At 47.5% G+C, this 13,451-nt stretch overlaps 1 protein-coding gene across 4 annotated transcripts in view; it reads left to right on the top strand.

The window, feature by feature from the left end:
* The window catches only part of SHANK3 (SH3 and multiple ankyrin repeat domains 3), a 376,332-nt gene that overhangs the window by 129,901 nt on the left and 232,980 nt on the right, over positions 1-13,451 (top strand). For all 4 annotated transcript variants that reach the window (XM_084305956.1, XM_084305955.1, XM_084305957.1 and 1 more), the window contains exon 12: positions 2,570-2,909. In XM_084305956.1, the coding sequence (XP_084162082.1) occupies positions 2,570-2,909 (340 nt within the window). The remainder of the gene's footprint in view (positions 1-2,569; positions 2,910-13,451) is intronic.

Here is a 13,451-nt window from a genome sequence, read left to right as displayed (position 1 = left end):
TGACATTGCCTCCTGATAGAGCACTGTTGAGATCACCTCTCTGGGGCTTTGCTGTTCCCCAGTTTAGATGTAATGAGCTCAGATTAACTCTGTTCCTGGCAGAGTTGCACTGAGCTTGTGTTTGGTTGACAGCCACTATGAGTTCACAACCTTTCGCAGGTTACAGTCCCATAATCACTGAGTTTCACCTATGTTTTGGGTTCCTGGAAGCACACCATGGGTGTACTCATTGCTATTTGCCTTGGCCTTCAGTTTGGAAATGTATTCATGACACTAACTGATGTGCTTTCATCATTAGTTGGCATTCAACACTTATTTTACTAAAAGTAATTAAGTAATTCTGTTTTTTGTTTTGTTTTGTTTTGTTTTTTCTCTTTTTTTTTTTTTGTTTATTTGTTTGTTTTTCAAGAACAACACTTGAAGTGCATGGATTGCTTTGGTTTGAAAACAGGTATTAGAGAGTAGCAAGGAACTTCCTTGCATTTCCAGTGACTAGTTCCAATTTCTAATAATTTTTAAATCTGTCAGTTACTGTGACATGCATCCATTTAATATTTGCTTCTCTGATTTTTTAAAGTGGTTTTCTATGAGAGGTGATATAGTACAAAATAAAATGTCTGGATGACACACAAACTCAGGCTGGCAGTCCTTGTCGGCCAAACACGTTCAGCGTTGCCTTTGAAAGGGTAGTAGTTAGCCCTGACTTTGACTTTGGCTTCAGCTCAAGTGTATCGCATTGATGGGGCTGGCTACAGGTTAGTGAGTCCTGTTTGCTACAGCCCTGCAGACTCCCACACACCTGAATCCACAGCACATTTTATGTGGCCTGGACCTTGCATCTTTCCATCTGATATTTCTTGTTCCTTCTGGGTTCCCATTTTGACCTGTTTTTCCTGCAGGGATGCGAGGCACTTGCAGTGCTGCAGCCGTGGGCAGAGGTGCAGGGACATCTTGATCTGGTGCTGGGCTGGGAGCTGGGCTGAATCGCTGTAGGGAGCACGGAGGCTGCCGGCAGAAATCCCCCACCACGTGGTTGGGACATCAGAGAACAAATGCATCGAGTTGCTATGACAACAGGAAGATTTACAGGATCCTGAAATTCTTGTACTTTGAACCTAAATTATTCCTCAGAAAAATATTGCAAGTGTGGCTGTGCAGCACAGCTGGAAAGTGCTTTGAAGGCATTCAGTCAGCAGTTAAACAGGGTGAGAGACCTTGCTAAATGTCAGGCAATGTCCTGTTCAGATACCTGGCCAGTCCCTTCCTCTGAAGCCTCTTGGCTGTGGTAGTTAAAGTGTGCTCAGGGTTCAGCACCTGTTTGCACACCAGGTACAAGTTACCATGGAAGGAATAGTCTTGGAAAGGTGAAGTTGTGCAGTCCCCTGTTAGTGGGATCACACCACTTCTGAGTATGCCTTTCATCAGGAGTGCAGGAGAACTTTGTAGTGCAGAAGATCTCTGCAGTGCCTCAGATGCTGTGTTTTAAGTATCCCCTTGCTTTCGTCACTGAATTTGCAACAGCCTTGGTGGTCACGGCACAAAACCTGCCAAAGTTCAAGAAATATTTGGACAATGCTCTCAGGTGGTTTAAATTTTAGGTACTCCTCTGCAAAGCCAGGAGTCAGATTTTTTGATGGTCCTTGTGGGTCCCTTCCAATTTGGGATATTCTATGAAACAAGCGGATATTGTTGACTATGTGTTCCCTGCTGAAGGCATTCACAAATGTGAGGCAAACTTTAAGCATATTAAACTTCAGAATGAAAATTGATTCACTGAACAAACTTCAGGAAAATATGTCTTTCCTGACCTAAGTTCTGCAACACTCCAGCTCCACAGTGTGCATGTGCCACGTCTGCAGCAGAGTGCTCATCCCTCTGCATCTACAGGAAGTTTTCCATTTCCACTCCTCCTCCTCCTGCAGAGCTGCTGGCAGAAGCAGGAGTTGGCATCTCCAGGTGCCTTTGTGAGGTCTGGTTCTTCCAGACACTGGTAAGAGTTAGCTACAGGGTCAGGAAGGGCAGAGTGTAGCAGGTGGTTTATTCTGTACACTACATTTTTGAGGCTTAGAGATAGCACATGCCTGAAGCTATAGATTTAGGCCTATTGTACCTCCAGAACAGAGGAGTAACTGATGGCCAGGATCATGGCCAGTAACAATGTCCTGTGTTTGTGTCACCACCTCCAAACCAGAGTGGTAGCTGGAGGTGGGCTGGAAGATGGTGGCCCTGACCCTCACCATCACTGTGTGCCCCCACAGGGTTCCTTGATGCTTTTCCATACACTGCTTCCAAACACTCCCCAGGCTGCCATGCCATCTAAATTGCTGGCTCCACGTGCTCCCAGGCCTGCAGATGTTCCCTGAGGAGAGCAGTGTGCTCTGGGTGTCTTGCTGGGATGGAAGCTGGAAGCAGATGGAGACACGTCCTCATCTGCTGTGGCTTTTCCTGTGCTCCCACTCCTGCCCCAGCTCTGTGCTCCTTCTCTGCCACCATCTTCCTGCTCCAGCGTGACCGACCAACACCAGCGTTGTCCTGGGTAGCTAATGCTGCTTTCCTGGCTCTTTTGCAGTGCCTTTCAGAGAAACTCCCAGCTATACAAAGCGGAGACGGATCCTCGGTGCTGGCGGCCTCTCTTCACCACGCATGCTGCAGCGCTCGGCCAGCGACAACAACCTGAAGGCGGAGAGCCGGGCGTCCTACTCACCGGTGCCCTCGCTGCGCAGCCTGCCTCCCCAGCTGCTGGTGCAGATGCAGGAGGCTGCAGCAGGGGCTGGCGGTGGGGACGGCAGCCTGGCCAGCTCCAGCAGCACCCGCAGCGCCCACAGCCGCTCCCCATCCCTGCAGCGCGTGCAGGAGGAGAAGGAGGCTGACCTGCCCACGCTCCGGAGGAGCAGCCGTGGCAAGGCCAGGTAAGGGGCCAGGGGGAGGCAAATCAATGTTGACTTGTGCCGTGGCTGTTGTGGGCATCAGCACCCATGGGAACCCCATACCCACATGGAGCTGGGCGCCTTTGGGACCCCGGGTGAGAAGCAGGGAGGCTGGTGCAGTCTGGTACAGGGCTGCATCTCCCCACCCCAGCGCTGCAGGGAGTGGGGCTGTCCAGGGCTTGGTGCAAGCGCTGTGGGGGCTGTTTTCTTCAATCTGCTCCCCAGCCCTCAGTCTAATTTTGCGTCTCAGAAGGATGGTAAGTACATCAATTCCATGTTGCACTTGTTGTTGCTATGACAATGAATGCATCTTGAAAACTAATACTTCGAGGTGGCATATTGCAGATAAGCCAACACCTAATGCATCCAAGCCAACTTGCTGTTATCGCTGCCTTCTGTGTCTACCTGCACAGCCGGTTGCTCTGTCGGACCCACTTGGGCATGGTCACCCACTAGTCAGCACGGGAAGGCGTTCATGGTGCTGCAGATGATTTCAGTGGCCAATATGTGTGGGAGTGATTCTTGGTTCTCCTGCTGCTCCCCAGCCATTCACTGGCCAAGTGCAAGGTGAACTCCAGCTCTGAGACCACTTGTCACAGCTGGTGCTTACCTTTGAGTGGAAGTCAAGGCATGGACCCTGTTGCTGATTTAGGGGGATAACTGCTGGTTATCTCGGACAGCAGAGACCTCCCTGAGGATAACTGCTGTTGGAGAGTGGTGGTTGACAAGGGTCCCTTTGGTGAGGACTGGGGTTCAGGCTTTGCTTCCCCAAGTCCTTTGTTAGAGAGGCAAGACTGACTGCAGCCATGTCTGGTGAAAAACAACATCTGCTTGAAGGGGCTAACAAGAAATTCTAATACTGTGAGGTCAGAGCAGGAGTTTGAAGAGCAAGTGCCAGGTCTGGGCTATGGTTGTGTTTACTGATGACCAGGAAATGGGTTTGAGCAGTGAAGAACCAGTCTGCAGATGACAGTTGTTTACATTAGCTCCGTACCAGAAACAGCTTTGAGGCCCTTTGAGGCGATTTAAAGAAATTGGGGAAAAAGAAACGTGTTGGTGAATACAAAATAATGAAAATAAATGCAAAATAGCTACAAGAAGGAAAAAAAAAATGAACTACTCAATTACCTGGTAGGATTCCTAATTAACAGTTGAACTTGGGAAAAGTTGCAGGTTGTTTTCTAAGGAGTTCGTTGGAAACCTCTGCTCAACGTTCAGCTTCAGTACAAAATGCAGTGATATTAGATCACCTAAAGAGTGTGATGAATGATAAAGTGGAAAATAGTTTAATGCCATGACTAAAATCTATGATGACACCTTCGAGTGCTACGCACCAGCGTGAGCACTGCTAGTGAGTGAGTGAGAACAGAGTGAGTTAAAGGGTCTCAGAGATGCAGCAAAAATCATCAGGAATGAAAAAAAAAAATCTGCTTTGAAGAGAGACGTAGAAGAGCAGGATTGTTACCTTAGAAACGAGATGAATAGGAGGAAATATGTTAAAAATATTGGAAATACGGAATGGTTTATAAAAGGGAAATAGGGAACTTCTGTGTGTTTTTTTTTTCATGGCACAAGGAAAAAGGAGTGTGCAATGAAATTAATGGCAAGCAAACTGAAAACCAGTACAAGACTGTTTTTTTTCACCCTGCAGTTAGCTCTGGAATTCACTGCCTCGGGAACTTGCTAAAGCCAGAAGTACAGTATGTTTATAAAAACATTAGGAGGCTGGTGTGGGTAAAATAATGCTATGGGATTTTATAATCAATAAGCTTTTGGAGCTATTCTCAAAATTACCTGGAGCCCCTGAAGGCAACAAGGAGGAGGGGGCAACATGGTGAAGGCTCAAGCCTCCCCCAGCAGGGCCAGCTCATAGTGAGGAGCACAGGAAGGCGGCCACCTCTCCAGTCCTACTGCCAGCACTGTTGGAGCAAGCATCTGCCCTGTCTTCTGTTTCCCGCTTGTGCAAATTTATACAGGATTGCTGTAATTGACTTAATTTTTCTTAGCCGCATGCATTTCATAAAAGGTATATAAAACCAGAAATTATTCATTTTTTTTGGATGCTTGTATCATTTTTTAGGTATAAGAGTATTGTGAGATTCATAGCACTGAGCTTGGGGCAAATGAAGCTCACACATGCAATCTACATGCTTAACACCTTGTGCATGCTAGTCATGTGAGAGCTGTCAGGATCATACAGAGGTGGTCTTGGTAATGTGAGAAACACAAGATGTGAAGTCAAAGGGGCAGAGAAGAAATGTCTGTTGAGTCAGGCAATGGGATCTGAGCCCGACAGCCACTCACACGGGTTGCTTTGTGTTCTTTCTGTTGGACAGGGCTCAGCTGCCCCAGGCTGTGAGCAGGGCAGAGTGAAAGGGACATTCCCATGCAGGGCTGCTGGTGCCTGTGTTGGGTAAAACCACCACAGTGCCTGCGGCAGGGCTGCACAGAGCGTGGTCGGTGTGGTTCCAGCATGCCACCACCCTCATCCCAGCTGCGAATGCCAGGCCACGGTGTCAATAGTGCCGTGTGCCCCTTCCTGCAGCTGTTCCCACATCACCACCCCCCCGTGAGATGGCTGGGTGGGTGCTGATCTCCAGATTGCATTGTCTGATATTAAGTTACATAGAAGTTTGCACGCACCACTGCTGTTCAGTATGAGCTATATGCTAACTAGTGCTTACCAGTAGCTAACTAATAGTTGTATTGTGTTTGACCCAGTATTTCTTTCACTTGTTTGGCCTTACAGCTCTCCAAGTCTGTTCCCAGTGCATTTGTTTGACAGCTTTTATTTACTCCGGGGCTAGGGAACAGCAGTGCGGGGATCCCTAGCTCATCTGAATACTCAGTTCCAAGTGATGTTTTCTTTTCCAACAAGAAAGCCTTTTCTTTGTAGTAAGTGACAAGACAGCCATAAACACATGCAGTCCTCATGCATCTTCCTTGAAAAATCTTGCAGACAAATTGATTTTGGGTCAGATTTTTATCAGAGTAAATACTAAGAAAATTCAATGCCTTCAGCGTGTGCCCTGGAATTCTTTATTCTGAGGGAGAAGTCTGCCAGCAAAATTCTGATTGTTTTGCAAATATATTCAGGATGGCAAAGATAATTTAGATGAAGACTGGTTTAGCTTTAGTGTTTCATGTTTTCCAGGAGTGATGCATGCAAGCACCGTGAGTGCCTGTGGGCTGGTCAGCAGTGCTGGCATTCAGCTGTGCTGGAAGCAGCAGCAGCTGTTGACCTGTGTTGCTCTTGAGGCTTCAGCCATGCCAGTGACTTTGGTGGCTGAGTTCTCCAATGGTCCATGGGTCTCCTCATGTGGAGGTCTGCAGGGGGCTGAGGCCCTGGTCAGCTGGGGAGGCTGAACAAGAGCACACTTCTGGTCCTGGAGGACAGGCGTGTGTATATATGTAGGGCAGACCTGCGTGATGCCAGAGGTTAATCCACCTCCATGTGGCTTGGGACAGCCTTGCTTGGCATGTCTGAAATGCCTTTTGGTGGCTGGCTACCCCTGAGCTAGCAGCCTGCTGCTGGGAGGAAGCTTGGGCTGGGGAAAGTGGGGGGTAGAGGAAGTTGCTGATGCAGTTGGCTCTGACCCCAAAAGCCCTGGTGCAGGTCCCCAGGGCAAACAGAGAGAACTAACAAGAAGGGTCTAACACACCAACCTGTGTGACAAATCCTGCCTGGTCACAGGAAGCCCCAGGGACAGATGTGCCATGGGCTTTCCCCTTCCCTGTGTCCATCTGTCCTCACCACTAGGGAGGTCTATCACACCTGCTACTTCTCCTGGGTTATCATGCCATGCTGAATCTCGGTATGGGGAACACCTGGCTTGCGTCCCCCTTGCACAAACTTTGTGTACACTGAACACTGCTTGCGGTGTTTTCCTCAGTGTCACCTCTTCTTTTGGCTGTCGACCCCCATTGCCTTGCCTTTCCCCATAGCTTTCCCTCCGGCTTTCCCAGAGCTGCCACTGCTCCTCTGCAGCCTCCTGCCAGCCCAGTTCCTTGCTGACAGTGCGGTGCCCAGAGCAGGTGCAGGACAGCAGAGGAGTGCAGCAGCAGAATTACATTGCATGTTTTTCAGGCTGTGTTTTTGATAGCTCATAACACTGCATTTTATGAAATGGTGTGATGTATGACTCACATTCAGCGTGTGATAGCCTCCACTTTTTTTTCCTCCTTCAAAACCCACTACATATCAAGTGTTTCCCTATCTGAATCCTTTTGCATCTGATGGCTCCTGCATAGATTTAGTACCTTCAGTTTATCAGGCTCCATATAAATCCTAGCCTTGTTCTTTGCTGGACTTTGGAATATTTGGCAGGCCCTTTGTACTACCTGTAGATTTGTTAAGGATCTTCTCCAATCCATCATTCCTTTTGCTAAAGGTGACCCCAACCTAGGATAGCCCCTTCGTAACCCCTTGGCACCTCTACCCATCTGGACCATTGGCAAAGCACCAGGGCAAGTTCTCAGTCTGATCTCAGCTGTGTTTCCCAGGGCAGCTGTGGAACAGGGGGGAGAAGCCAAAGGAAAGCATCTGACTGTTTCTTGGTTGCCAGCACCTCTCATGGTCTGTCCTTGACAAATCCCTTCTTACTGTTACTGCATCACTTCCTCCTAGACAAGTGAAAATACTTTGGCTTGTTATTTGTTCCAATGTGGGTTTTGTTTTGTTTTGTTTGTTTGTTTGTTTGTTTTCCCTATGAACTGAAGGTACAGCATTTCTTTAGCTCTTATTTTTTCTGCTTTTTGGCAATTTGCTATTTTCCATGCTTTTGGGACATGTTCTATATAATGTGAGCCTTCAAAGATGAGCTTAAGTGTTCTTAGATTGCTTCAATCTGTTCTTAAACTTCCTAGTAGATGTATAGTCAGGCTTATCCAAATATTCTTAATTAATTTCTGCTTTTGGTTTCTAGGTGAGATCTTACCTGTCTGCCTCTGAAAAGATACACATCATTTCACAGTTGATCTTTGTATTAAAGGCTTAATTAAAGACTAACAAATATTAAGTACATTGGTCTTTTTAGTTTCATCTGTTGGAAGTTTTCCATCTGCAGTTACCCGAGAGAGCACCAATAATTACCAGCAACTCCTGGGATCTTTTTCTCACTGTCAGTGTATTTACAGAATGATTTCTTGTTTTTCTTGCTTCTTTCCATAGTGACATTTATTTTCATGCTTGTGTCTTCTGGATTTTTGTTCTTTTGTGTGTGTGATAGCAATCACTCCTGTTTGTCTCCTTTCCTACCTTTCTCCTTCTTTCCGTGAACACTTACCATTTTGTGATCATTCCTATCAATGTTACCTCTGCCTTCATGTTTTCAGCCACTTGGAATCAAAGTGCTTAACGAGCCACTATATCTTTTTTTCTTCATGTTCTCTATACAAATAAATTGTCACAAATGTAGTCCAAGAGCTTTCTGGACAGTCAGTGTCCTGCTCCTTACCTAGGAGATCTCCAGATAAATGCCATCTCTTATTATCCTTAAGTCCCCTAATCTAGCATCAGAGGGGTGTAGCGAAAGACACCATACTGGATCAGAATGGATAGCTGCCAAGCCCGGTGTCTTGGCTGATGGCTGCCCATGGCATATGTTTAGAGAGCCTGACACATGCTGAGAAAAGCAAGGATTATCCTACCCATTCTTTGAAATACCTTCTGATTTGGTCCTGTCTGTGAGCATCTCTGAAAAAGAAAATGTGAATTGCTAATGTGTGACTGGCTGCCGTGTGGACAGAGAGTCCCGGGCAGAGTGTTGTTCAGAGAGACTCTCCAGGCAGACTGCAGTGAGCTCACTACTCTTCAGCTGCAAGTAAATAGAGAGAGCATCCTTTCCTAGCACCTCCCCTGAAGATTCTTGGAGCTTTGCCACCTTGAACAAATATCCTTCTGAAATTGCTAAAACTGCAGTTATTGCATCAACCACAACCTGGGGACTTTATTTCTAATATTCTTGACCTCTCCTTGAGCGTTTTAATAAAACAAATGCCTTGTCCCTATTTCTCTCTCTCTCTTTTTTTTTCTTTTTTCTTTTTTTTTTTTTTTGTAATATTACTTTTAACAGTGTGAACTGATTTTTCTATTCCCAGGGCCTTTTTTTTTTCCTCAGCAATGTGAATGAGATCTTTGCCCTAACTGCTAAGTCACTGGTTTATTTATTTATTTATTAAATGCCTTAGACAATTTGTTTTACCTTCCTGACTTCTGAAAGGGTTAGAGCCATTTGATTTGTTCTACCTGCATCAGGGATTTGAGAAGAAATTGCCACAATCTGTTTCATTCTCTCTTCTGTGTCTTGGTTTTCAGCTTGTCAGCATCCGCTAATTTGAGTCCCCTCTGCTTCTCAGATGTAACATGCCTCCCTATTGCAGCAAAAATAATTCCCTGGGGGTGCTAGGGAACATGAAGGTCTGTGGTGCAAACGCCACTTCTCTGGATTCTCCTAGGGTCTCCAGGCTGCTTCAAGTGCTCCTGTGCTGTTTGCAGCACAGCTGAGAGCTCCAAGCTGTACAGCAGTACTGGTGCTGTGCCTGACACTCCTGGTATGACGTTTTATTTTGAGGTAGAACAGTGAAGAACTGTCAGGGGATCAACTGTGAAACAAAGCTAGGGGATATCTTGCTCATAGTATGATGCTGCTGTCTAAGGCAAGTCCTTGTTCTGGAATAGTGGACCATTAAGGAATGAGACGGACAGTGCTTCTTGAAGAAACATGCAATGGGAATGACTGTGAGTCCCCAACTGTCTGACTGAACACCTTGTGCAGAAAATACGGGGTGCTTGCAGAGGAGTTACAGACCTGTAGAATAATTAAAATTGGAAGGAATGTCTGGAGGATGTCTGAAGGAACATCTGGTCAAACCCTCCCATTTAAGGAGAAAAGAAAACTCCAAAAACTTGTTGATAAAACAGTGGGAAGGGCCTCATCTGATCCCTTGGGGATGCTCCTGCCCTTTGCCAGGGGCTCCTGGCTGCGCAGCTGAGATGGGGCTCTGGGTGCAGGAAGCCTGGTCGGGGCCAGTCCCAAGGCTGGGAGCCAAGGTCAGGATGCCATCACTGGTCCTGAGCTGTGCCGTGGGGTGCTGGTGCCTGGTGTGCCCAGGGACCTGCCTGGCACTCCCAGTATCACTGTCTGCCAGCCTGGCATTTTCCTCCCACAGGACATGCCCTGTCCAAGATGCTGGTGCCTGCCCTTGCCCCAAGCTCCCGTCTCACCGGTCTTTGGGGGCAGCTGTGGCAGGACCCCCCTGCAGACCTTGCATGCACCCCAGTGCCAGTTCCTCCCCCATCTGCCTGTGGCAGAATCATAGGATCATAGAATGGTTTGGATTGGAAGGGACCTTAAAGATCAACTAAATTCCAACGCCATGGGCAGGGACCCCTCCTACCGGCCCTGGCCTTGAACACTTCCAGGGATGGGGCATGTCCTTCTTGTGCTGGGGGTCCCAGAGTTGAACTCGGTGCTTCAGGTGGGGTCTCAGGAGAGCAGAGTAGAGGGGGGAAAATCCTTTCCCTGGCCCTGCTGGCTGTGCTGCTTTTGATGCAGAACTGCTGCCGGGGAAAGAAACAGTGCAATGGCAGCATTTCTTCTCAGGACAGAGTCTCTCCTTAACCATGCAAGTAACTGCTTGCACCACGAAACGTTTCTGAGACATGCTGCTCCCCTCAATGTCTGCCAAGCTGCATCTGAAGTAACTAGGACAAACACTTTTTAAGTTTTGATAAACTAAAAGAAAATCTGAGCAATATTCAAGTAAGATTACCTCCATGGCAGGCATGTTTGTCTCTGTAATAGCTTTTTCTGTTTGCGTTGAAGTTCCCATAAGGATATATGCTGTCAATTTGGTACACCAGTGAATCTTCAGGAATATTTATTTTAGTTGGGCAAAATTAAAATGGGACTAGATGCGAGGAGCTGAGCTGCCCTGCAGAGCGCTTTCCTCTGATGGGGTGCAAGCGCCTACACTGCCTCCAGGACTTGAGGGCCAGAGGCCACCCCCGTGGCAATTGCCCTGGCTGTCATCCAGGGCCTTCTTACAAAACTCTGCAGCAGTGCAAAGAGAGTGAATGATGCATGCAGACCTTACAATAAATAAGGCTCGCTATCTGAATAAGTAACAAAGCATTTTGATAGGCTTTCCTGCCTTCTGTTGGTTTAAACATTACATTTTATATCTGAAAACGGTGCTGCAAGATTTCCAAAGTGGTGCAGGATTTACAGGACCCTCATGTCGAGCTCTTCTACTCTGGGTGGGCTGGAGCACCTGGCAGTGGAGGAGGGCCTTGGCATGATGGTACTGCAAGGAGAAACAATGGGGAGTATAAAATCTGACACAGCACTTAGACGTGGCAGTGAGGTCTGGACTGGTTGGCACAGTGTTTGCAAAGGTTTTGCAGTTTAAGGAGCTGAAGTCTGAATGGCTGGAGTAATCCAGGTGAGCAGTGGTGGGGACCAGGCGCTGAAGCCTGGGGGTGCCACTGTAGAAGTGCTGCTGAAGCCCAGTGGTGGGGTGACTTCAGCAGGGGAAGGGCCTGGAGGTGGAAGCCAAACGCTCTGGTGCCCCAGTCTGAGAGTGCTGGGGGCTGGCTTACGCTCTGTTGGTGACCACCCCCCCGCCCGGGACCACTGCCTCCAGAGCACATCAGAGGAGAGGATGCACGTTGCCCTTGTGCTGCCTGTACACGGAGTTACAGAAATAGCCACACTTCAGAAAATGTGGAATAGTGAATGACAACAGTATTACCAGGCTCAGCATCTTGAGGAAGGCGAGACACTGAAAACACTTGCCATGCTAAATTCTGAAGGGGAATTTCAAAAGGATGACAGAAATTCACCAAAAAGGCCTAAAAAATCAGAAGCAGTAGCATCCTTAAGGGCGATACAGGAGGTGCTGGAGCAATCCAGCTGGAGCTGCACAAGGCAGGACCTTTGGGAGAGGACCTCATCAATAAGGGAATCTAGCTGCCTGCAGTAGGGCTAGGAAACTCTCTGAGAGGAAAGGGACCACTGGAAATGGGAATCTGGGTCTAGGGAAGACAGCATGACCTGCCAGGAGCAAGAAGAAGCTGTCTTCCCAAAGGAGACTTTTGTGTAGACTCTGTTCTTCACCTATGGTGAGGGTCCTGGTGCACCAGACAGGATGGAAAGCATCTCAAAGGAAAAATCCTTTACTGACCTCTCAACCCTAAATTGCCAGAAGAATAAAGATTTGGGAAAAGAAACTGTGTCACCCTGAGCAGCAAGAGTTTCATGATGGGAAATGTCAACAAGGCTGCACAACGTACTTGTTTTTAGCAGGAGGTGGCTACATGAGTGGAGAGTGGCTTAAACTGAAGGGGATTTGAGTTTCACCAGTCCAAAACATTGAAATGCGACACTATAAATAATACAGTGATGTACAAATAATGTATTAGAATGGGTTTTCCCACCTCAGCTTTTTGATCTTGTTGATAGTGCAGGGCTGTGAACAGCAGGATGAGTGCAGGAGATGAAGAGCAAAGGCCAAACTGGAGATGGGCATGGGAAACGCATCAAGAGGATGAAGCCAAGCAGACCACTGACTGGAGCCAGTGATCAAGGGTTGTTAGAGCTTTCATTAGGTTTCCTCATGTATGAGGTTAATATGGAAACTAGGCACTTATGGTATGATGCAGAGCAACCTTATTCTAAGAGGTTCATCTGGATTGCTCCAGCCATTCAGACCTAAGAGAAAAGGAATTATCTGCATTAAAAATGAGCCATGACACGGTAGTGATATAGCAAAAAAAATCACACTGCTGTTGAAGTCAGGCTGGCAGCCTTTCAATGAGGTATGGCATGGCAGCCCATCCTTGGACCTGCGATGGAGGTTTTTCCTGGCACTGATCTTGTCCCAACCCAGCTCTGGGCATGCTGAGCAGCAGAGCTGCTTCCTCACAGGGACAGCAGGGAGCTGCCACTGGAAGCAAGTCACTCCTGGCTTCTTCCTTGTTCCTCACTTAGGACAGCCTGAGGTGTGCGGGTCCCTGCAAACATCCATAGCTGGTCTTTGTGGCTCCCGCGCGCTGATTCTCTGCATTGCTGATCCCCAGCTTGGTTATTTCATACTGGAGGAAAATGTAAGACTTCAAAGTTTGATAAAGTGTGTAGATAAGTACAGGAAAATGAGTACTGCAAGGAAGAAATTCAGACAGCCTCTACATTTTACTGGATTTTAAATTAACTGCAGTCCCACAGGCTTCCTTGTCAGTGCTGCCATGAAAAATCACTGCTTTTTTGGTGAGGAATCACTCATTAAAATACAGAACAAAACATCAGAATTTATAAAATGAGATAGAAAATAATGTCAATAATAAGACAACACTTGGTGGGGCATTGAGTCCAGCTGCAGTGTGCAGTGCTCGTAGCCCTGGCCCAACGAGGGGCACCAGCACAGCAGGAGGGAGGCAGCAGAGCTGCTGCTGCAGGGCTGCAAGTGGGCAGCCGTGGGGCTACAGCGTTTGTCCTGTGAGGAAAATCCTCGCAGAATGGGGGA

The sequence above is a fragment of the Netta rufina genome, assembly GCF_964035555.1.
Source record: "Netta rufina genome assembly, chromosome: 1".
NCBI lineage: Eukaryota > Metazoa > Chordata > Aves > Anseriformes > Anatidae > Netta > Netta rufina.
The sequence above is the reverse complement of the archived record's forward strand: the minus strand, read 5'-3'. Positions and strand labels throughout refer to the sequence as shown.